The sequence below is a fragment of the Poromitra crassiceps genome (assembly GCF_964638095.1).
Source record: "Poromitra crassiceps genome assembly, chromosome: 8".
NCBI lineage: Eukaryota > Metazoa > Chordata > Actinopteri > Beryciformes > Melamphaidae > Poromitra > Poromitra crassiceps.
The window spans coordinates 48,335,189-48,360,706 of NC_139629.1; the positions used below are offsets into that span (position 1 = coordinate 48,335,189).

The 25,518-nt window shown below is 46.9% G+C and overlaps 1 protein-coding gene across 1 annotated transcript in view; it reads right to left on the reverse strand.

The window, feature by feature from the left end:
* Nucleotides 1–25,518, reverse strand: part of dock3 (dedicator of cytokinesis 3) — a gene marked incomplete at both ends in the record, with an annotated part of 74,523 nt that overhangs the window by 35,345 nt on the left and 13,660 nt on the right. The window contains 10 exons of the mRNA XM_083642376.1: nt 816–904; nt 3,776–3,923; nt 4,184–4,244; nt 4,354–4,435; nt 5,068–5,222; nt 6,882–6,923; nt 8,936–9,020; nt 10,509–10,657; nt 14,643–14,739; nt 20,794–20,849. Of these exons, the coding sequence (XP_083498502.1) occupies nt 816–904; nt 3,776–3,923; nt 4,184–4,244; nt 4,354–4,435; nt 5,068–5,222; nt 6,882–6,923; nt 8,936–9,020; nt 10,509–10,657; nt 14,643–14,739; nt 20,794–20,849 (964 nt within the window). The remainder of the gene's footprint in view (nt 1–815; nt 905–3,775; nt 3,924–4,183; nt 4,245–4,353; nt 4,436–5,067; nt 5,223–6,881; nt 6,924–8,935; nt 9,021–10,508; nt 10,658–14,642; nt 14,740–20,793; nt 20,850–25,518) is intronic.

A 25,518-nucleotide genomic window follows, 5' to 3' on the forward strand; every position in this document is an offset into this window, starting at 1 on the left:
TGAATACTGTCACGGTATTAATATATCTATCAATATCATTATGCCAAATTATTAGGGCCTCTTACGGAAGAAAACAAAAAGTCTATCAATTAACAAGTCCGAGTCCTCGTCTCCAACTTCCGAATGCATGAATGCTCGAGTCCAAATTGAAGTCTGAGTCATCAGTGCTCAAGTCTGAGTCGAGTCACAAGTCCTGAAAATGAGAGAACTGAACACTAGAACACTGCCAACAACGGCCATGTGTCCTGCTAAAGTGTCCTTGAACCCCCTACCCGCGTCCTCACTGTGAGCTGCTCTGGATAGGAGCATCAGCAGAAAGCCTCTAGTGTAGATGTGGAGGGTTAAAGCTCTGCGAGTCCTAACCAAGAGAACAGGACGAGTGCACATCTACCCCCCCGGGGAGACCCTGTTGTGTTAACACAGCACTGCAGAGACGTCACATTTACCATAGTTGGTGCTGGCAGCTGAGTACTTGGTGTTTATTTACCATAGTTGGTGCTGGGAGCTGAGTACTTGGTGTTTATTTACCATAGTTGGTGCTGGGAGCTGAGTACTTGGTGTTTATTTACCATAGTTGGTGCTGGGAGCTGAGTACTTGGTGTTTATTTACCATAGTTGGTGCTGGGAGCTGAGCACTTGGTGTTTATTTACCATAGTTGGTGCTGGGAGCTGAGTACTTGGTGTTTATTTACCATAGTTGGTGCTGGGAGCTGAGTACTTGGTGTTTATTTACCATAGTTGGTGCTGGGAGCTGAGTACTTGGTGTTTATTTACCATAGTTGGTGCTGGGAGCTGAGTACTTGGTGTTTATTTACCATAGTTGGTGCTGGGAGCTGAGTACTTGGTGTTGGACTTGCGGATGATGTTCTCGTGAATCTGGTACCACTCGTTCTCATTGTTACACCTGGAGAGAGAAAGAGAGACGGGGTGGAGGTGTTACTGTAACAACCAGGTAACAACACACACACACAGTGTCAATTAGCCCAGATGGAGGGGTGTGTGTGTGTGTGTGTGTGTGTGTGTGTGTGTGTGTGTGTGGGGGCGGGGTCTGAGCGGGGACTACAGGAAACAGCATGTGTTCCATTTCCTCCTGGAGAAAAAGGTAACAGCAGGGGGGAGGCACTATCAAGCAGCACATTAGCCCAAACGCACAGCGCACTAAGCAGAGCTGACAGCCAGCTCTCCAACCAGCCTTTTTCCTGCCTGCGGGCCCGCGGGCCCCTTGGGGAGAAAGGCACAGGACTGGAGCCTTATAGGAGGCGACAGTTTGGAGGCAGCTCGGCACTGAATCACTCCTCTCGCTTTGTGAAAGGGAGGAGCTCTTCCACTCTGCAGAGACACGTACAGTCAAAAACCACGGCATCCCCGATTGTACAGGGAGCGATCCTCGAAATAGAACGTCTTTGTTTTTCATATAGGGCGGTACAGTTAATCCTGAATATGCTATACAACAGGGTAGAGTGTGCGCCGTGCGGGACGGAGACAGCACAGTGTGTGTGGGTGACCGCTGACCCGTAGCGGGCGCTGAGGAGGACAGCGTCGCCGCGACACAAGAGGATGTTCTGCTGGCTTCTGACTGACAGCAGAAAATGCTTAGGTCAGCGTTATTTCTTTCATCGTCCTTTCAACTTTGCTCATTTATCTAAGTGTCATGTGTCTCTCTCTCTCTCTGTCTGTCTCTCTCTCTCTGTCTCTCTCTCTCTCTCTCTCTCTCTGTCTCTCTCTCTCTCTCTCTCTCTCTCTCTGTCTCTCTCTCTCTCTCTCTCTCTCTGTCTCTCTCTCTCTCTCTCTGTCTCTCTCTCTGTCTCTCTCTGTCTCTCTCTCTCTCTGTCTGTCTCTCTCTCTCTGTCTCTCTGTCTCTCTGTCTCTCTCTCTCTCTCTCTCTCTCTAGTCTCCATCCCTCCAGGGTATATGCAGGAATCCTGAAGTTGAATACCTTTTGAGACCTTTTTCAATATATTTGAAGACCTCAACGCCACTTTCGTCACATCAGCGATATAGGGGTGTAAATCACAGGTTTCATCACGATACGATATTATATAGGTTCTTTGGACGACGATACGATATTTGCTGATATCACAAAGTCTGCCACAATACACTGATTCAAATCAGGGGGTCTATAAGAGATGATATAATATGCCCATTTAACACAATCAGGAACAATAGCTACTGAATTTAATATCTCATCAAATGACGATTAAGATTTTTTTAATAGTTTTTGAGGGCCTTAATTTTCCCTAAATTGACTGATCAACTTTTAATGCTTTTCAAGACCCCGCAGTGTCTTTCCCTTGCCTTCTCCACGTCTCGTTCCTGCATTGGTTGGCCGGCGCACAGCAGTGGTCCTCTCTGGCAGAGCCTAAGCAGCTAGATTCACATCACGCCAAGAGCCCCTATCTTAGCCCGGGGGTGAGCGCATATTGATTTTCCACAGGACACTTCATTATCATTCCGCTCAAAACACACGATGCATCAACGCCGGAGCACCAGGGTGTCATCATGCACCCTCAAAACACACAACGCATCAACGCCGGAGCACCAGGGTGTCATCATGCACCCTCAAAACACACAACGCATCAACGCCGGAGCACCAGGGTGTCATCATGCACCCTCAAAACACACAACGCATCAACGCCGGAGCACCAGGGTGTCATCATGCACCCTCAAAACACACAACGCATCAACGCCGGAGCACCAGGGTGTCATCATGCACCCTCAAAACACACTACGCATCAACGCCGGAGCACCAGGGTGTCATCATGCACCCTCAAAACACACAACGCATCAACGCCGGAGCACGAGGGTGTCATCATGCACCCTCAAAACACACAACGCATCAACGCCGGAGCACCAGGGTGTCATCATGCACCCTCAAAACACACAACGCATCAACGCCGGAGCACCAGGGTGTCATCATGCACCCTCAAAACACACTACGCATCAACGCCGGAGCACCAGGGTGTCATCATGCACCCTCAAAACACACGACGCATCAACGCCGGAGCACGAGGGTGTCACCATGCACCCTCAAAACACACTACGCATCAACGCCGGAGCACGAGGGTGTCATCATGCACCCTCAAAACACACTACGCATCAACGCCGGAGCACCAGGGTGTCATCATGCACCCTCAAAACACACGACGCATCAACGCCGGAGCACGAGGGTGTCATCATGCACCTCAACACACACCATAGAGACAGTCCGCATGTCTGGGAACGCCCACAAAATGTTAAACGGCTGGCGCGCGAGTGGGGTAAAACCGCCCATATATCTCATGGGCTGACTCACCAAAAGACGGTGCTGCGGCTCTAAACTACATGTTTGGGCCTTCTAGAGCAGAACACAAGACGTCTGCTCAGATGTGCGTTTACTGCGGCGGTTAAATCCCCGATCGTGTCTGCCTGGGCTGGGCTATCAGCTAAATTCTAACTTTGCTGAATGGATAGAACAGGTTTTTTTTACCCCACCCTGACCACGCCCCCAGCCAGGATGAGCCAGCGTCTATGACGAGACGTGGCCTCAACCTATGCATCAACGCCGGAGCACCAGGGTGTCATCATGCACGACATCTGCAGAGAATTCACATAATAATCCCGCCTCGTCGTTACACACACACACACACACTTCCGCTGTGTGTATCCAGTAATACAGAAACCGCACTGCTACCAAGCAATTACATTGACAGTCAGGTACCAAGTTAATTACAGTGTAGGTTTCATAGGTTCTCTCGATACAATCAACATGGATACAATATGGATACAATGGACTCACGTGTAAACTTTGAGCACAAAGTCCTTCTCCTCTTTGAGGTCTGTGATGGTGTGGAACACGTCGCTCATGGCGAGCACGGCACAGCCGTAGGGTCGTCTGTACTGAACGTGGGGCGGGCCTTTCTTTGAGTCGTTCAGCAGCATACGACCTGGACACAGGAAGCAGGAAGTGCGCCAACTTTCAATTCTGCACCGTCTATGACACGTGATTTTACACATTAATTTGAATTCTTTATTTATTCTCTCTCCTTATACACTTTATTATGTAATTGTATTAGTTATTTGATCATATATTTCTTATCTAATGTCTTATAAACTTGCCGTGCTTATGAAAAAGTAACACTGATTATTTAAAAAATCAGACTATCCTGAGACCATGGAAATCATATTTTTTGCACACTGTACTTACCAGTTCTTATGACATGCGCCACAATGTACAGGTCTCTCTTCAAGTCTTTACTGCTCAGGTCCTGAGGAGAAACACAATGGACAATGTCATCAGAGTATTCTTATTAGAACAGTTGAAATACACTCGGTTTATCTGAAGTGGGGTTATGCCCGAATCCTAAGAGTTCATACCGTGAAGAGAGCGCACAGACGGTCCGCCTTCTCTGGATTCTTTGGTCCTCCGTTTTTGTTCAACCTCACCATGAACTTCTCACTGCAAAGGAAGACAGTTCACCGTTTGTTCAACCTCACCGTGAAACTTCCCTAGTGTTGTGTTTTTTTTTTGTTTGTTTTTTTAAGTATGTTTATTCATTTTTTAGTTATCAGAGGGGCAAACAGTCAGTGAAGAATGCGATAACAAATAATATGCCCTCCGTCCTTAGCCTGGGTAAACCCATCCCCCACGTGACCTGCTCTCAGACCTGTTCTCAGTCAGGTCAGAGCAGGTCACGTGGGGGCTGGGTTTACCTAGGCTACTCCGTCCTCAGTCACCCACAACACAACACACACAATCTCCATAAAAATAATAACAGCAAAACATAAAACCAAACACACAAACAAAAACAAACGCACAGAGCATCTACAGTAGGCAGAAGGTTAACAAAAATAAAATAAAAGGTATAGCAGGGGTATGCAGACACAATAAATAGATAAAGGCCCACCACATGTCATATGTCAGACCATGCCAGTCCGCAGAGACCACTCCGAAGGGCCCGGGCCCTATCCTCTCCAATATAGTCCAGAAAGGGGATCCAGATTTGAAAAAATTTGAATGGCCTAGTGTTGTGTTTTTTGTGTGTGAGTGTGCGTGCAGTCCTGCAGGGGGCAGTCCTCCCAGCAGCCTACCTGATTTGCTTGGCTTCGCGAGTGTCGTACAGAAAGAAGAAGACGTCGGCGTCCTCGCTGATGCTGTTGTAAGTGAAGCTCTTCAGGTTGATGAAGAGGTGGTGCGACACGGGGACACGGCAACCGTCGCCATGGCGCTGACGAGTGCTGTCCCCCTGGAAACCAAGAGACAGTGACCCGCTAACAAGACAGGTTCCGTCTCGCACACACGCGCTCAAATCTCCAAAGGCTTCAGAGATATGTATGGAACTATATGGATAAGCTAAGACGCCCTGGAACCACCCCAAGAAAGAAATTTAAACCGTCTTGAAGTCAGTGTAAACCGTCCAAAATTCTAAATGTTGTTATCCTTTTCCTTTTTATTGTCATCTATAGTGGTTATTTGCATAAAAACACACAATTTGATTAAGAAACTATTGTCTCTTTATTTAAATATTTGCTTTGATTAAAAAAAGAAATAACTCAATTTGTAACTTGTGTTACTTGACAAAGTAACTGGTTACTGATTACTGAAATCCTATTGGTAATAAGTTATATTACTGAGTTACTGCTAAAAGTAATATATTACATGTAATGTGTTACTTTTGTAATGAGTTACCCACAAACACTGATCATTTCCATCTCATAATGCATTTCTTTCTCAGTTGGACAGGTGTTAAGAAGGCCTGAGGGATGATGAGAATTAGGTTTGTGTTTGCCAAAGCTTTCTCACAAACTAGATGTGTGATCACAGTTTAGTATTTATAGGAGATCTAGTGGCACCGGGATGCAAAACTCCAAATAAAAATCATTGCATCCCTTTATGGAGTCACAACCAATCCAACAAGTCTTTATGGTGTGTTTCCCATTGAGCTACATACAAATGTACAGTAATTCAGTGGACACTTTTATCCAAAGTGCCAAACACCATCTACACCCCCAGTCGAAAATGAAACCCTGAACTCGTGCTCTTCCCATTAAAGGAACACTCTGCCCATTTTCAACCAGCTTTGTATCATTAGAACATCAGTAGTATATCAGAAAACTGTAAACTGTTTTGAAGTCTGTCATTTAATTTGACAGTTATTGAATGTTAAAGTGTGGACCAGTGACATCACTGGTCCACACTAACTCAAATTAATAACTCATTAACTCAAATCAACTCTCAATAACTGTCAAACTAGATGAATGATGAATAGTTTGACAGTTATTGAGAGTTGATTTGAGTTAATGAGCTATTAATTTGAGTTAGTGTGGACCAGTGATGTCACTGGTCCACACTTTAACACTCAATAACTGTCAAAGTAAATGACAGACTTCAAAACCGTTTACAGTTTTCTGATATACTACTGATGTTCTAATGATACAAAGCTGGTTGAAAATGGGCGGAGTGTTCCTTTAAGCATGACACCTTATTTTAACCATAACCTGCAAATCCCAACTCAACTTATACTTTAACATTTTAGTGTTTAGCTGGCACACCGCTATCAGCTAGAGGACTTATTCCCAAAGAGGGGTACGTGTACCCCCCTGTGATACTTGCAGTTACATCGGAAAAAAAGTCGTAGTCCCCTCTGGGGGTACAGGGGGGTACCCACCAGGAGGTTGAATGTTTCAGGGGGTACAGGACTTTAAAAAGTTTGCGAACAACTGAGCTAGAGCCATTTTTAGATCGCCAACACTACAGGGAACCAATAGTAAGAAGTAAAAGGGTTATATAGCTATAGTGCCCTGACAATATTCCTGAGACCTTTGAGTGATAACGTGAGAAAGTAGTGTTCAGGAATGAAATGAGAAAGAAGGAACATGAACTTTGAACAGGCCGGGTCCCGTACCTGGTTTGTGCTTTGCTGGCCACAGTGTCTGCTGGATACATGCTAAAGAGTGGAGTTCAAAAGAAACATGTCAGTTCAGCCCGTCCATTCTTGACTCTTCCTACTCAGCATTGAACATATTTACCTCACCGCAGCTTCAGACACACACAGCACGCTACCTGAGCAGCTTCAGACACACAGCAGCACGCTACCTGAGCAGCTTCAGACACACACACAGCATGCTACCTGAGCAGCTTCAGACACACAGCAGCATGCTACCTGAGCAGCTTCAGACACACACAGCACGCTACCTGAGCAGCTTCAGACACACACAGCACCACGCTACCTGAGCAGCTTCAGACACACACACAGCACACTACCTGAGCAGCTTCAGACACACACAGCATGCTACCTGAGCAGCTTCAGACACACACAGCAGCACGCTACCTGAGCAGCTTCAGACACACACACAGCATGCTACCTGAGCAGCTTCAGACACACACAGAACGCTACCTGAGCAGCTTCAGACACACACAGCAGCACACTACCTGAGCAGCTTCAGACACACACACAGAACGCTACCTGAGCAGCTTCAGACACACACAGTATGCTACCTGAGCAGCTTCAGACACACACAGCACGCTACCTGAGCAGCTTCAGACACACACACAGCACACTACCTGAGCAGCTTCAGACACACACACAGCACGCAACCTGAGCAGCTTCAGACACACACACAGCACGCTACCTGAGCAGCTTCAGACACACACACAGCACACTACCTGAGCAGCTTCAGACACACACACAGCACGCTACCTGAGCAGCTTCAGACACACACACAGCACGCTACCTGCTTCCACTCTCGTACAAATTCACCTATTTTGCCAGGAGGCTAAGACTTCACTGTTCCTGCAGTACTAAAGGAAGCCCACACGAGGCAAAACGTGAGCGCGTGGGAGAGGAGAGAGGACAGGGCTCCGGTGCGTCGCGCCCACACACTCCTCTCCGCTCAAGCAGCCGAGAGAACTCCTCGACAACCCCTCTACCCGTGGAGGTGCCAAGGCCCCCGCGCCCTGCCAACAACCAGCTCACTTTCATCGGCAGAGTCAGGAGGCTTTTTGGCAACGACGAGCTACGCTGTTGTTTCTGGACAGGGCATTTAGTGCACTAACAATCTGCCTGCAAAGCCCAGGAAAGATGGCAAAGGGATAATGGGAGCCCGCTGGGCAGTTGGAGAGTGTTTTGATCTCAGCATATGGACCAGTCCACTATTGACCAGACGGGGTCTTCCACCTCGAGTGCGCGCGGCCTCCCACCACATCAGATGAGATTTCACTACATCTGTGGCGTGATCGCCTATTCCTTAACGTCGGATCTGCTCGTGCTTTAGTGAGTATTATGCGCTCGAAAAACACCCACATTTCTCAAATTCCAAAAATAGATTTGAGACATATTTTATTTACGGAAATATGCCTCAAGTCAGGTCGGTGGATTTTAAATAACAAAGACTATGTAATCTATTATTAAATCAAACGTAACGATCAAAAAAATAAATCTGTACACGTTTTCCCAAAGCCTCGCCCACGCCTGTCACAGTGCATTACGTCCGCGTCGCTAGCTAGGAATCCTGCCTGTGTGAGAGTCACGTGCGCCAAGACGAGAGGGACACACTCAATATGGCGGCGGCATAAGCACACAAGGCTGCTCCATCCGCAACAGCTGAATCCGTGCTCCCTCCGGCGAGTCACCTTTTATGGATGATTTGATAATCGGTACATTCACACATCCCTACACATCCAACAACACATTCTCATAATGCAAAACCAGGCTGAGGCACCGGAAACATGCATGCATACAGCAAGAGCAACAAATTCAAGTGTAAAGAAAGCAAGATTTTGAGTCATTACTACTGTATGGATGCATGCATGATACAGAAATACATTTATAGGCATTTATATTATTCAATAAATGCTCATATTATACATGTTATTCATTTGTTGTATTCAATAATTAAAAGGTTGAATTGGCACAGCATGTGTTGTTGGCTCAAGAACACAGCAGCCAACCTAGCATACCATTTTGTATAGCTCAGATACGCTGATCTGATCTGGATCCACCATCTCAAACTCCTTTCTGGGAACGAGGTCTAAGCCGAGGTGTCTGATGACAGAGGAGCAGGGGGAAAATAACAGGGAAGAAAGAAAGAAATCAGAGCCTTGGAAATAACTGGGTCTAAACTGGGATTCAAACAATACCAGCTAGCTCAACAACACTTACTAGAATTCTGTATTATTTCTTCAAATCACAGCCCTAGACTAAAACAAAATCACGGAGCACTGATCAGTAGGACTATGATCTTTTGATCATGAAATGTGATCAGTGCAGCAGCAGCAGCAGCACTCGGGTCAGATTGCACTACTGAGCACTGAGCTCAACATGCACGGTGAACAACACAACACAATGTATTTCTCCATTTTGCTCTTGTTCTGCACATAAATATACATAAACCTCAAGCATGGTGATACTCAATGATGTTGACCAATCCAGTGAGCATGTACCGCGAAATTGAATAGGGCTGTGCAATAAAATCGATACGGCAATATATCGCAATACTTTTTCCGCAATACTGTATCGATATTTCAGAAAAATATCGTGATATACTGTATCGCCATATCGATCTTTTTGCCCATCCGTGTGTTCAGTGACACAATAAGAATACTTTTTTTCCCAGTGCTTTCAGTAAGACACTCAACAGTCAACACTCAGTAGTTTTGACTAAATTTGTCCACTAAGTTATCAATATAAAGTGATGTACATATTATTACACTACCTGGGTGGTGCACAGCGTGTTGTATCTTTAGCTCTAGTTTAACATTTTCAATCAATTATGTACAGTATTGCAATATATCGCAATATGTATTTGTATCGCAATGTATCGCGATACAATCGTATCGTGACCCATGTATCGTGATACGTATCGTATCGTGAGGTCCTTGCCAATACCCCAGCCCTAGAATTGAATGTTCTTTGAACATGTACAATGCATCCTGCATGAAACCAACAGATGGCCCCTCCACCCAATGCTCCTCCTTAGCCTTAGCCGGAGCCCTCTGTCCCTATCTCTGTTACGGATGCCTATGACAGATCAGTTGGAAGGAGTCTGACGCTGGCAACGGTGCAAATATGGGTTTACAATTCCTCCTCCAGGGGCTGAGGATGTGCATTGACTTTAAGCCGCTTGAGATCCACTCATCTGCTAAATGACCATAAAATTACATCATTGGGGATTGGTATTACGCACCCACACACACACACACACACACACACACACACACACACACACACACACACACACACACACACACACACACACACACACACACACACACACACACACACACACACACACACACACACACACACACACACACACACACACACACACACACACACACACACACACACACACACACACACACACACACACACACCCTGTGCGGGGGGGATCTCTCCAGTGCCAAAGGAATCATCTATTCTTTGGTGGCCAACAGTTTAATATTAATGTTCGTCGAGTTGTGGTGGGAAATTCCCTGGCTTTCTCCCTGTGTGACGTGTTGTGAAGAAGAGGAGAGAGAAAGAGACACTCACTCGTTGCCCCAGTCGAGCCGTACGGTGATGTGCCGTTTGATCTCGCGGGTCTGGTCCTGGGCGAGGTGGCCCTGGATCAGCTGCCGGCGCAGGTCGATCAGCTCGTTCATCACGTGGCGCAGCTTATGGAACAGATCCACCTTGTGTTTCTATTGGGGGGGCAGATGCAAGGAGACGGGGCGTGGGCGGGCGGGGGGGGGAAACGTGAGGCTGCAGAACTTTGAGGTAAACACTGTATAGAAGACGAAATGAAACAATGAAACTAAGCTAATGAAAAGGCTTCACAGCGATGATTCACTACTTAACGTGTTTGACTCCCTTCAGCTCAACAACAGTCCAGCAGTTCCATCATAAACATGTATACACCTTGATGAGGTTAGGGGTGACGGGTGACTCGCCCGGCTGGTTTCTCTTTAGACCTCTTGCGTGGGATCCCATGTATAATATCCCTTATTAGAAGCACATAAGCACCTTATGTGGCTGGTAGCACCACGTTGCAATATTGAGTGTCGTCGATAATATATCTATGTGTATGTTTTTTTCCCCCCCTTGTGTCTGAGCCTGTTTGTTTTTTCTGGTAAATAAATGTTTTATTATTTTCAGCCAGACAAATAAGAAATCTCAGACGGCAGTTAATAGCAGGTTATACCTAAAAGACATTCAAATAAATAAGGTAACAAAATCCCTTCCACCCCCACCCACAACCCTGACAGCAATTAACAAAGGGGGAAAAGAAAAAAAGAAAAAAAACATACATACATGGATTCCTACATGAAAAAAACACACACAAAAACACAAAAAACCAAAGGAGTTATCTCTGGTAGTGTGATAGAAGATTTGTAAGAATATTTGCTGTGACTATTGACTAGGAACTTTGACTAGGAGCCACTGCGGGAGTGAGGTCACTAGCAGGGAGAGAGGAAAAAATAAATGGGTTCCAGAGGGAAATAAATTTCTCTGCCTTGTTTTGTTTCTAGTATATCTGATCTTTTCAAGATGTAAGCACCTCATTAGGTCTCTCATCCGCTGTACATGAGAGGGTGGTTGAGTGGATTTCCATCCCCATAAGAATCAGCCGCTTAACATTGAAAAGGCCAGAGCATCTTTCTGGGGCTTAGAAAGGAAGGTGTTTTTGGGTGGAAGGCCAAAGAGTGCAATGAACGGGGAGGGTTCAATGGTTATTTTTTAATACTGTAGAAATAGAATTAAAAAGTTGATTTCCAAAAGAAAAATAAATTGGGGCAAAACCAAAACATGTGTGTCAAAGTGGCTGGAACCTGCTTCCATCTATCACAAAGGATGAGCCTGGTTGTTTTGTTCGTGTATTGTTCCAAAAAAAATTGAAAATAAAATATAAAAAAAACATGCATACAAAGCTGGACATAGAGAAAAATCAGAGTGTGCATCTATGTTGTTTTCAGGTGTTATAAATGTGATTTCCAAAATAGGTCGGCATCAGACTGAGAAACATCTTGAGAGGTCTCTGGAGATCTGCGGTACTGTATATTCAGCTCAACGATATGCTCAAGAGAAAAGACTTACTCTGCAGCTTGGGCTTGGCACTTCTGCCAGTGGTAAGAGAATAATTATATGTGCCGCTCCTGAGGTGAAAAGATCACTGGCTTTGTTAATCCAGCTCAAGGAATATGTAGAAATATAATAATATATCCCTTGCAGGTCTGCCCCCTCATGGTACTGAGCTCCATCAGCATCTCTTTTAGACCTAGGGCGGCACTTTTAATTGAGGCATTTGATTTCTGTTCTCCCGCATGGTATGACAAGCCCACATTACCACCCAGCTCTGTTTACATAAATGCAAAGATTAAGCGGTGCTACAAATGCTCATGTAAATTTAATGAGTGCAAACACACACGGGCTGCTAGCTGCTGAAAAAAAACTTTTTTTTTTTGGTCAGAGTTGATGAGTCAGAGTTTCGGACGTCAATACGAGGGACCAGCGTGACGCCACCCAGAAATGCGGAACCCCCGCGGCAGTTAATAGCATGAGTTGTGTCAAACAAACGTTAATATCTCAAAAACGACACATCACATCGCTTATATTTTGACATTCTGAGTGAGAGCAGAAGTAGCTGATAATATTATGCATGCCGTGTTAAAGTTGTGTGAACTGTCGCAGTTTTTAAAATGTAAACAGAGTTAACTGGCTATAGAGTCAGCCACTCTCGCCTCGCGCCACTTGGGGCTCCATAGGGTTCCATTGCCGTTGCCACCCCCAGTGAAGCGCTTTTGTTGACCAAAATGCTGCTCGGCTGATCCCTTGTATAGACGGTTTTAACTTGACAACAAAAACATTCTAAATTGAACCCCTGCTCACTTCCTGTTGCAGTGTTTGCTATGGACATAAAAGAAAAAAAAACATTCAAGTGCAGGACTGACCATTCCATGCGAACCGTCTATACAGCTGAGCAGCGAAAACAAAAGTAACGATGTCGAGTGAATATTTCTGCAGTTAGCCGAATGCTGAGAAAAAGGAAGTGCTGTGGGGTTGCGCTCTGGTGAAAACCGTCTATATTGCAGGGCTACTAAAATATAACAGATACAAAGTCACGTTAGTGTCCTCTAGAGAGAGAGTGGCGTCAGCGGAGGACCAAAATGCGAGACTCATTAGCCAATGAACAGCCAGGAATGGGTCTCGCGCTACTTTTGCATGCTAAAATAAAGCTGATAATGTACAATTTGATTCAAGGGATGAAAAACCCTTTCAAAGTACAACACAAACTGTCTATTTTGCTGCAACTCGACAGTGCTACTTTTTTTACTCAAGAGTTCCAGGACCTTACTTCCTGGAAAAAAACTGGTCCATTGGAGTGAATGGAGATGTCGGGACTCTTCTATCTACATGACTCTGAGTCACGCTTATGTCGGTGGTCCCTGACGTACTGGCAAGAATTCTAATTGGCAACAATAAGGTAAAACGTATCAAAATGTAACCAATGATACACATGGATTATTATGGGTGCAACCGTGGCAACATGGCCCATACCACACAGGGGGGTGGGGGGAGTGAGTGGGCACCAGAACGAGCAGTGTTAAATCAGTGGCTGGCATTAGTGGAGCTTCAGAGGAAGTTACATCACCATAGCCGTGCCTCAGGCTCGGGCTCGAGCATGAGCAGTCCTCACTGAGGGGTTATGTAAAAAAAAAACTCCTGCCGTCGCTGCAACATATCCACTCAGCTTCACCCTCAAACCCTACCAACCACTTCCTCCTGCCCTCTCCACACTGAGCAGGATCCAGGGTGCTTTAGGTCCCTACAAATCATCCCCCCCCCCCCCCCCCGGGAAAGCAAAGTCTGATTGAAGGCGGTGAACAGTACTGGATCTTAAGATGATGTCCAAACTGACAGAGCCACGATCTAAAGCAATGACACAGCATGAAACAGCATACGATGGAGCTGAAGGCCATTATCTGTGGCCAACAACCATTTCTCTTCCTACTGTACGTAGATAGTATATGAACATGTAAGGCAGTGATACTCAACTTGCAACAATTTCTCTTTTTTTTTTTTTTTTTTTTACGGCGCACCTGAACGCAACATGCAAGATACCCGCTGAATAAGTGTCCAAATGTTCACGTCATTCTGGCCAATACTCCACTTCTGTTATATTCAGTCTGGAATATGGAATATCTATCCGGTGTGCACAACATTGTCAGACTAAACTCCGACTGACACCCCAAAAACCTACAATCCGCTAGAGAAAAATGTATATTGTTTATTAACTGGCCCCTGGCCTCCTATCATTTCACGAAAGTGGCCCCCGGGCAAAGCAAGTTGAGTATCCCTGATGTAGGGTGACAGGATGACATGCTATGGAGAAAATTTAGCTAAAGGAGCTGTCACTGTATGTTTATGTCTCATGATGTCCACTAGTCTTGCCGGTAAACATGGAAATACCAGGTGTTAAATGAAGGTGGAGTGAACATATTCCATCGAATTCCTCTGGACTGGACAGTCAATGTCTAGGCCGGGCACTTTCTTTTTGCAATAGCTGTTTGTGTTTATCTCCAAAATTCCATGGAAACTGATGGTTATGTTAGGTCCAATCTCATTCATTGCTCAGAGTTTTGTTTTTGGATACAAGCGAGATGTTAACTGTAACATAGTGCTACTGACCACGTAGAGCTGCTTCCACAAGACACCCCATTCCTGCAGAGTGGAGGTGGTCTCGGTGATGATAGGGTCCTCCAGGGGCACCACCGTCTCACAGAGCCTAGGGGAAGGAGATGTATAGGACACACACACACACACACACACACACACACACACACACACGTCACTGCCTGGAGTCAGCGCTGTAAGGATAGCAGCTATGAAATGACATAGAGGTAATATCATGTAGACTAATGAGATTTTCTGGCTGCAATTAGGGGCGGGGGTGGAGCACTCCGGTGGAAACCACAACAGACATCCTTTCTGTGTCTGATCACATTCATCTAGGAAAGCATCAGAATAAAGGTTAGATCTCCAGCTAGAGGAAAGGGAGGGGGGTGGAGACGACATCTGACTTGCATCATAAATTGTGACTCTCCCTGCTCTTTTCAAACTAGGGTGAAGAGACTGAACTTTGATACTCGTGGTCTACGTTGGCTTTCGCTGCAAAGAAAACGTCTCCGGGTAAAAAAAGTCACTCGACAGTCCATCCATTACATAAGGAGTCAGAGAGATGGTCTATGGTGAGGATGCTTTGCGGGGAGCTACAGAGACGCAGTAGGTGTTTCACCTCATTAACTCCACTAGACAGCAAAGCACATTTCCCCCAAGTGCAGCTCCTGGAGCGGGGAAGTATAATAATGTCGATTTCACTCTGCACTTTTAATTGTTTGGTGCAAACGAGAGTCCTCCCCACTATGTGCTAACTCCACTGGAGGGTGGTGATATAACAGCCAACTCCCAGTGCACACTCTCTGTGCCACACGCACACACGCACACGCGCGCACGCACACGCACACACACACACACACACACACACACACACACACACACACACACACACACACACACACACACACACACACACACACACACACACACACACACACACACACACACACACACACACACACATCCCAACCAGTAGCTTTCATGTCCCTGAGCACATGCTGATAAAGAGCTCCACTGCCTGTCTTTGTCTTTGCCTCACTTTTGGCCTCCACACACACAGCCTCGCCTGGTAAAGCCTCCTGATCACATGACTCCACACACAGCCTCGCCTGGTAAAGCCTCCTGATCACATGACTCCACACACACAGCCTCGCCTGGTAAAGCCTCCTGATCACGTGACTCCACACACAGCCTCGCCTGGTAAAGCCTCCTGATCACATGACTCCACACACACAGCCTCGCCTGGTAAAGCCTCCTGATCACATGACTCCACACACAGCCTCGCCTGGTAAAGCCTCCTGATCACATGACTCCACACACACAGCCTCGCCTGGTAAAGCCTCCTGATCACATGACTCCACACACAGCCTCGCCTGGTAAAGCCTCCTGATCACATGACTCCACACACACAGCCTCGCCTGGTAAAGCCTCCTGATCACGTGACTCCACACACAGCCTCGCCTGGTAAAGCCTCCTGATCACATGACTCCACACACACAGCCTCGCCTGGTAAAGCCTCCTGATCACATGACTCCACACACACAGCCTCGCCTGGTAAAGCCTCCTGATCACATGACTCCACACACAGCCTCGCCTGGTAAAGCCTCCTGATCACGTGACTCCACACACAGCCTCACCTGGTAAAGCCTCCTGATCACATGACTCCACACACAGCCTCGCCTGGTAAAGCCTCCTGATCACATGACTCCACACACACAGCCTCGCCTGGTAAAGCCTCCTGATCACATGACTCCACACACAGCCTCACCTGGTAAAGCCTCCTGATCACATGACTCCACACACACAGCCTCACCTGGTAAAGCCTCCTGATCACATGACTCCACACACACAGCCTCGCCTGGTAAAGCCTCCTGATCACATGACTCCACACACAGCCTCGCCTGGTAAAGCCTCCTGATCACATGACTCCACACACACAGCCTCGCCTGGTAAAGCCTCCTGATCACATGACTCCACACACAGCCTCACCTGGTAAAGCCTCCTGATCACATGACTCCACACACAGCCTCGCCTGGTAAAGCCTCCTGATCACATGACTCCACACACACAGCCTCGCATGGTAAAGCCTCCTGATCACATGACTCCACACACAGCCTCGCCTGGTAAAGCCTCCTGATCACATGACTCCACACACAGCCTCGCCTGGTAAAGCCTCCTGATCACGTGACTCCACACACAGCCTCGGCTGGTAAAGCCTCCTGATCACATGACTCCACACACAGCCTCGCCTGGTAAAGCCTCCTGATCACATGACTCCACACACAGCCTCGGCTGGTAAAGCCTCCTGATCACGTGACTCACTTCCGTTCCATTCTGCCGATCAGTCTGGCCTCCAGCCCGCCCCCAGCCAATTCCAGAAATTACAAAGTGCACGGGCCAATCAGGGACCTGCCTCGTATTTGACAACGTAACCGGCCAATCAGGGACCCCCGCTGGCAAAACAGTATGGTGGCTCCCGAAGCAACGAGCAGGAACGTTAACGTTAGTAGAGTAAACCACAGCCATCAGCACAGAAATAGACTCGATAACAACAATTGAACAAGAACAAGAGTGATTTGGAGTGGAATTGGCAATGCCGATTGGCTGAAGGAGTTGTCTGTCAAGGCAAGTAAGAAATGGCAGTGGGCGGGCCGCAGGCCAGACTGATCCGCATAACCAAACAGGTGAGGTCACGTGATCAGCATGGTTCTACCAGGCTAGCCATAGCCAGCTTTTGTGGCTAGAACCACAGAGGTCTGTGTGTGTGTGTGTGTGTCTGTGTGTGTGTGTGTGTGTGTGTGTGTGTGTGTGTGTGTGTGTGTGTGTGCATGTGTGTGTGTGTGTGTGTGTGTGTGTGTGTGTGTGTGTGCACGTGTGCGTGCGTGCATGCGTGTGTGTGTGTGTGTGTGTGTGTGTGTGTGCGTGCGTGCATGTGTGCGTGCATGTGTGTGTGTGTGTGTGTGTGTGTGTGTGTCTGGGAGTGAGAGAGAGATTATGGGCGTGCAGGTCAGTGGCTGTCCAGTGCTAATTCTATTTAAGAATGGATGGAGGGAGAGACCTGCCTCTGATGAGGGAGAGACCTGCCTCTGATGAGGGAGAGACCTGCCTCTGATGAGGGAGAGACCTGCCTCTGATGAGGGAGAGACCTGCCTCTGATGAGGGAGAGACCTGCCTCTGATGAGGGAGAGACCTGCCTCTGATGAGGGAGAGACCTGCCTCTGATGAGGGAGAGACCTGCCCCTGATGAGGGAGAGACCCGCCTCTGATGAGGGAGAGACCTGCCTCTGATGAGGGAGAGACCTGCCTCTGATGAGGGAGAGACCTGCCCCTGATGAGGGAGAGACCCGCCCCTGATGAGGGAGAGACCTGCCTCTGATGAGGGAGAGACCTGCCCCTGATGAGGGAGAGACCTGCCTCTGATGAGGGAGAGACCCGCCTCTGATGAGGGAGAGACCTGCCTCTGATGAGGGAGAGACCCGCCTCTGATGAGGGAGAGACCCGCCTCTGATGAGGGAGAGACCTGCCTCTGATGAGGGAGAGACCTGCCTCTGATGAGGGAGAGACCTGCCTCTGACATTGAGCAGTTGATGGATCTATAATCTTACCCCTGTGTAATGAGTGAGGGGGAGCTTCATCAGCATCATCATCAGGTTACCGATGAGCCGATGGTCCTGATTGGGGGGGAACACCGTGAGACTCAACTGTTTACATATCCTGCCTGTGCTCATATCCTCCTCCGAAAAACCTGTGGGCGAAGTTCTAGTACAGACAGTGCAGCCGCCCAACTCTAGCAGCCAAGCGAGGAGAAAGTGCTGTACGTGTATCTGAGGTTGTCAATATTTTTGTAGTGAAGGATTTAATATCAATGACGCGGACAATACAAGCTGTCCTGCATTATGCATGAGGTGTTCCCTGACTCTAATCTTAGTAGGACAGACTGACACAGAGGTCAGGAGATCGAACAACACTCCCAGGTCTCTCTCTCTCTCCGTGTATTCATTTGTACCCAAACTGTGTCACAGAGGAGAGCTCAACTTTGCAAAGACATGTGTTGCTCTCTTCTCAGCTGTCTTGTAGTCTTATAGTCCACAGCTTCTTTTTTGTGTGTGTGTCTGTGCCACTCCTAGAGGTCACAGTATGTTCTTTGTAAGAACTAAAATAGATAGTCTATTGAAATCAGGCTATGGGCTCTATTTTCGTGAATCATCGGGCACACAAAGTGCAGTCAGTGGCACAGGTTCATTGATTTGGGGGGTATTTCTGTGGCCAGCAGCAGAGGCACGCAGCCAACGTGCGGCGCGGTTGTAAACGGGGGGTGGGGGGGGGTGGGATGAGGAGGGACGCATTATCAGTAGGGTGCAGGAGGAGGAGGGACTGGCGTCTGTGATGACATCACCTCTTTTCCTTCCCCTTCAAAAGCAGTAGTGCGCTCTGACAGTTTCATGATGGAGCGAACAGTCCGGAGCGGATCGACCACAAAAGTTTCTCCATCCCGAGAGGAAACTGACGTCCTTGTGCAGAATCACCACCAGGGAACATATGGCCCTTTGAATGAAACGAGCTCGGAGGTGATAACACATTTTGGGTTCCTGCGTTGACATTATGCTGTGTAGTTAGTTTTTCCTCTCAGAATCACCCGTCAAAATTATAGCTAAGGCGCATTTGGCATAATGCCTTACTTCAGCGAGCACAATACAAAGTGAAACGGTTCAAGTAATTGGATTTGTATTCTCCACTTCGTTCAGGCACACTCATAATTACAATATTTTCCGACAGCATTTGAAGGCAGCATCTGCTTTGCTGCTACAGTACTGTTGTGACTGTTGTTGGTGCAGTGCAGAACTGGTGTGGAAAATCGAGGAGATAATAATTAGGTAAATATTGAAATTCTGGACCCACAGAGTGCAATCGTTTGGCTTCAGAACACGTAGAACACTGGACTATGCTGCACAAGCTGTTTGGAATATTGTATGGTCATTTTATGGTCATTCTCAGGAACTTCACAGACTTCACTCACCGTGTCCAGACTGACATGACAGTGAGGTGAGTAGTTAAATGACTAGTCATCGCTTGCAACTGACCGCACACGGGGAAGGGTCTAAAAGCTAAAAGCTACTCAAGAAGCATCCGGCTGTTCAACCTTCTTCATGGTAATCATAAGAGTTATCATTACTCTAATACATTCTTCTTGGTAATCATAAGAGGGGTCATTACTGTAATGGCTTATTGATTGCGGTGAATTGGGCGATTTGGAACTGGGAACTAAATTGGAACTGGTTCTCGATAACCGGCCCTACCTCCCCCCCAATATGCCTCTTATCCCACTTTGACGCAGGCAAGTTCATGGTGAGTCACCAAAATACCAAACAGGGACAGGCGAGGGGGGGAAACGCAATGCCCTGCAATGCACCATGAGCCGTCACGAGAATAGAGCGTTATGAGCAGCGACCAATGAGTTAATTTGACAAAGAATTTGTCGTCGGTCCAAATGAAAGAAAATAAATCTATCCTTCCAACATTAGCAGATCCATGCATAACGGAGGATGGTACCGAATCATGTGGGTCAAATGCGGAGAACAAATTTCGCACACTCAGGTGTGTACTATGTACTGTACACCAGTGGTTCTCAAATGGGGGTCCGGGGACCCCCAGGGGTCCTTGAGGGGGCTCCAGGGGGTCCCCAGCCAAAAGGGAGTCATTTATTTTGGCTATAATTCCATTCATAAGTAACACAATGACTATTTTGGTCATGGGTTTTATACACTTTCTGGAATAAAACATCTAAAAGCATCAATCTTATTATCAGATGGGGGACCGTGGGACAAAATCCTATCAAATGGGTGTCCGTGGTCTAATTTTTGTCAGTTTAGGGGTCCTTCATGTGAAAAGATTTGAGAACCACGGCTGTACACTATGAAGTATCCAGGTTTTTTCTGGGCCCTCTGCAATACATCTGTGGAGTCCCAGGGTGCCTGGTTCCTAAGGGTCTGCGGACCCGAGCTTGAAAACCTTGCTCAACGGTACCATAATAAAAAACAAGCTGCCATTATCTGCTATGGATGTTATTCTCTTAAAAGATTAAAAGGATGCAGAGGAAGTGGTTAGATTATAGTGGACAGTGTTGAAATAAATAACATTTTGTCATTCGACTTGAGAGACATACCCTCTGTTGGTCACTGTGGATTTCTTCAAGTGGACATAGCTGGTTGGGAAAATACCCTGCAGACAGAAGGAGCAGAGACATTACGAAGATTATGATCTCTCCATCTCCTACCACACACACACACAAATGAAACAAATTCTGTTGTGTTTGTATTATTAGCAGGCCTGAACAGCGTTGAAGACCTGCGTTGAAAGTCGTTTGAAGAACTAGACATCGTAACGAAGAGATTTTACTGCGGAAATGTTGTCAATTGCAAAGCCTAAATATCGCTGGCATCACATCACATCATATACTGTGTTCATGGAAGTAAAACATCACTCCTTAACACATTGGGTGCCAGCCATGTTTTCATTCCTGTAGGTAAGTTGTGCCAGGGGTGTTTTTGACGATTCTGGCTCATTTTAGAACAGCCGAGGATTATTTTCTGTTAAGAATTCATGAACATCAATCATCTAAAAATAACTAATAGAATGTGTGCTTTCTCTGTCTAAAAGAGTTAGTTTGCAGAGTTAGTAGTTATGTAGATATTAGCCGTTGAGTACAGCATGGTTTCAGCGTCTGGAAATTTATTCAGAGATAAATGGCTTTTTGTGAAACAGTCACTTTAACCATTCATTTTTGGCATCAGTAAGACCGTCAGACATTCTAAACAATAGTTTTGAACAGTAATTTCCTCCATAACAACAGGAAACACCCCTCTCATTCAAACTCCTCCCTCCGTGTGTCTTCTCCTCCTTCCTCCTGGCTTCAGCGGGCGTGTCAGAAGCGCGTTGTGCTGCCTGCCTGTCTGTCTGCGTGCCTGCCTGCCTGCTTGCCTGTCGGGCAAGACGAGTCTGAAATGGATATGGATTACTGTAAAATCGCGTCGCCATTTCCTTGAATGGCTTGCTTCCGCGGTGTGTGTGTGTGTGTGTGTGTGTGTGTGTGTGTGTGTGTGTGTGTGTGTGTGTGTGTGTGTGTGTGTGTGTGTGTGTGTGTGTGTGTGTGTGTGTGTGTGTGTGTTCGCGCGTTGCTGCGCGGCTCTGGGGGGAAGGGATCTCTGTCCGTTCTGTGTGTGTGTGTCCGGGCGAGGCGGCTGCTTTTGTGGCTTTTGGGTCCCGTGGCTGTGACTTCTCTCGGTCTCTGTCGCCACTTAGTGGTCGGTAAAATAGATTACACACATGCTCTTGCTGCAAATACTTATCTCGAAGATGTAAAAGGGGTTGATTGATGTCCCACTGTCAAAAAAAAAAAATCTTTATGTAAGACGAGTTAGTCCGTCCTTGGCACTTAAGCGCTGGATTATGTAAGACGAATTAGTCCGTCTCTGGCACTTAATGTGTTAAAGGGACAGCTCACCCTAAAATCCACAATACATATTTTTTCCTCTCACTTGTGGTGCTATTTATCCACCTAGATCGTTTTGTGTTAGTTGCCTGCGTTTTGGAGATATCAGCCCTAGTATAGTGATTTCTGCCTTCTCTCAAATACAATGGAACTGGATGGCACTCGGCTTGTGGTGGTCGAAGTGACAAAAACAGACATTTTTGAAAAACTCAACAGCAATGTCTCTTTCCAGAAATCATGACCCGGTTACTCAAGATAATCCACAAACCTTGTTGTGTGCAGTTTCATGTAGGGACTATTTTCTTTAGACCGAACTACACCCGCTAGCTAGTTCCTACATGAAACTGCTCACAACTAGGTCTGTGTTATCTTGGGTAACCGGGTAATTATTTCTGGAAAGAGACATTGCTGTTGAGTTTTTCCAAATGTATGTTTTTGCCGTTTTGAGCCGCACAAGCCGAGTGCCATCCAGTTCCATTGTATTGGAGAAAAGGCAGAAATATCTACGCCTGGTGCCAACTGCCACCGTCCCTTACAGGCCACCGTCCCTTACAGTTCATCTTTCTTATTCTAATCTGCCTGATATGACGAATTGGCCACAGTGAGCACAGCTAATTCTCCCGACAGAGGGAGAGAGAGAGAGAGAGAATGAGAGGGAGAGAGAGAGAGAGAGAGAGAGAGAGCGAGAGAGAGAGAGAGAGAGAGAGAGAGAGAGAGAGAGCGAGAGAGAGAGAGAGAGAGAGAGAGAGAGAGAGAGAGAGGGAGAGAGAGAGAGAGAGAGAGAGAGAGCGAGAGAGAGAGAGAGAGAGAGAGAGAGAGAGAGAGAGAGAGAGTATGGGGGCGAATGAATGTGGGCAGTAGAGTACATAAAATGGAGGCATGTTAGTAGGAACAGTAAATAACTGATGAGAGTAGAGCAGGGCAACATGTAGCCAGGATTGGACAGTTTTACTGCTCTCTCTGAAACATGGCAGCCTCGGCACCACAAAACACTTCTGAGCTTTCTGCTCAAAGTAGGATGAGACGCACCCAATAGCCTCGATTACCTGCTGCTAGTTTGCTTCTTATTTTTTAAGATTTAATTTGGGCATGCTTTAGGCTTTATTTGACAGATATAGTGAGAGACAGGAAGGCATGGGAGGGAGAGAGAGAGAGAGAGGGAGAGAGACAGAGGGAGAGAGAGAGAGAGAGGGGAAGAGACAGAGAGAGAGAGAGACGGGAGGACTTCAGGGTGGATTCGAACCGGCGTCGCTGTGGGAAGGACTGAGCCTTATGGTACGCGCGCAGCTCTACCCCGCTGAGGTACCGGGGGGCGCCCCCCTTTAGCGCCATGTTCCTAATAACTTATTTTGTCGTTTAAGCTCCTGATATTAGCATCACTCTTATTATGGGTAGACAACTTTGCATCTTTTGTTTTTTCAACTTCGTATCATGACTTTCCAGACCTGTGCAGCAGGACAGGTGCAGGTTGTGTCAGGGACCGTGTGGGACAGGGACCGTCATAAACACCTTTTACTGAACAATCAATCCTATGGGAAGCAGATAGTAATATATAATAACCATTTACTGCAGTGCAGCGTATTGATCTCTGTCAGCAGTGCTGGTGGTACAGTGCCGAGAGCACCTATGGTCCAGCGAGGCCTCTGCTCACTGAGCCTCAAGCAGAGCATTTACAGTAAGGAATACAGCATGTGAACATGTCTCTCTAGAGCCAACAGGAAGGTTTTGGACACAGAAGATCTCTTCTACCCTCCACCTGAACTCTCCCTTCTGCTTTGCCTGCAGTGCAAAACACAGCGTCACAACAAGTGGTACACAACTCCGACGTCGTCTGGGCCTCGGGACTGCAGCAGTCACCCGGCGTACGTACACCGCTCTCTCTTGGATATTATGAATTTGAATAAAATTGGCGTATTATAACCAGTGGTGTGCTGCTCCATAATAAGTGGCTGCCAGAGCCTTCATTGCACACCATCTGTTGGCTGAAGAGAAGACCAAAAAAAAAGTGGAATTTTCCAAGTGGTTCTGCGCTCAGTAGAGCAGTGGGACAGCGTGCACTCAGGGAAAGATGGGCTTTCGATGATGCTGTGATGATCTGCAAAGCCTGTTCCACAATCTGTGTCATCCTCTCATTTAAAAACAAATGATACGGATGGCATGATCTGCCTCATAGCAACCTGAATACCATGTACACATGCTGCATATATATATATATCCAATATATTCTCTTTAACCTTTTCTAAAACTGATTTGCTCTGTTTGCGCTTTGTATGTATAAATATATTCTTTAAAGGGCACTAAATACAATATTCAGCCTACTAGATGCCAGCAAACCACTACTGTGTATCTAGACCTGCGATGAATGCTGTTCTGAGCGGTGAAGGAAGCCACGGCCCCCTCTGTTTCGAAACGTGAGGCTCATTTTCCAAAGCGCTCCTTCGTGCGTGTGGCGTTCACGCACGATGCGAGAGCATATGGAAGCGTTGGAAGACGTGTCATTAGACTGTATTTGTTTATGTCTGTGATGCTGCTGCTCTAGTGAGCAAAAGACCAATCAGTAACTTTTTCACCTTAATATCACAGCGTTTTAGTCATTGAAGATGGTACAGTGACTTGTAACAGGGAGAATGTCGCCTCTATTGGTCACACATCGCCCTCCAAAGGCCTCTCCTGGGACTAAGCATTTTGTGCCTGCGCCCTGGAGGCAGCATGCGCTGTACAGCAGAAGCGCTGTCTTCAGGAAAACAAGGAAGTAAATCGGTGTAAATTTGCTACGAAAATGACGTTTCACGTAACTATGGATTATTATTTGATCACGTGGTGAGTACCCGATGTCACAACATGTACATAGAGCTTTCTGGCGCAGTTTTTTTTTATTTTGAACGGCGATATTGATACCGATGCTATTGCACCCAGAGGGCGCAGTTTCTCCAATAGCAAAACTCGGGGCTTTAAAAAAATCACATAATAAGTAAATTCTTCTGACAAAATACATCCAGTATATTAGGCACAACACATGTTGAGGAAACGTGATGAGGGTCGCAGGTTCGAGCCCCCCCGTGTTACCACCGGCTCGGTCGGGCGTCCTTACAGGCACAATTGGCCGTTGTCTGTGGGTGGGAAGCCGGATTATGGGTATGTGTCCTGGTCGCTGCACTAGTGCCTCCTCTGGTCGGTCGGGGCGCCTGTTTGGGGGGAGGAGAACTGGGGGGGGGGGGGGGGTCTGGGGGAATAGCGTGATCCTATGTTCTGCCGGTGAAGCTCGTCAGGTGAAATGAAACAGCTGGTGACTGCTCATGTCTCAGAGGAAGCAGGTGCTGGTGGTCGTTTATAAAGGCTTGCAGTAAAGACGTCAATTTACATTTCTGCATCACAGTGCAATCGATTTGACAATTCACG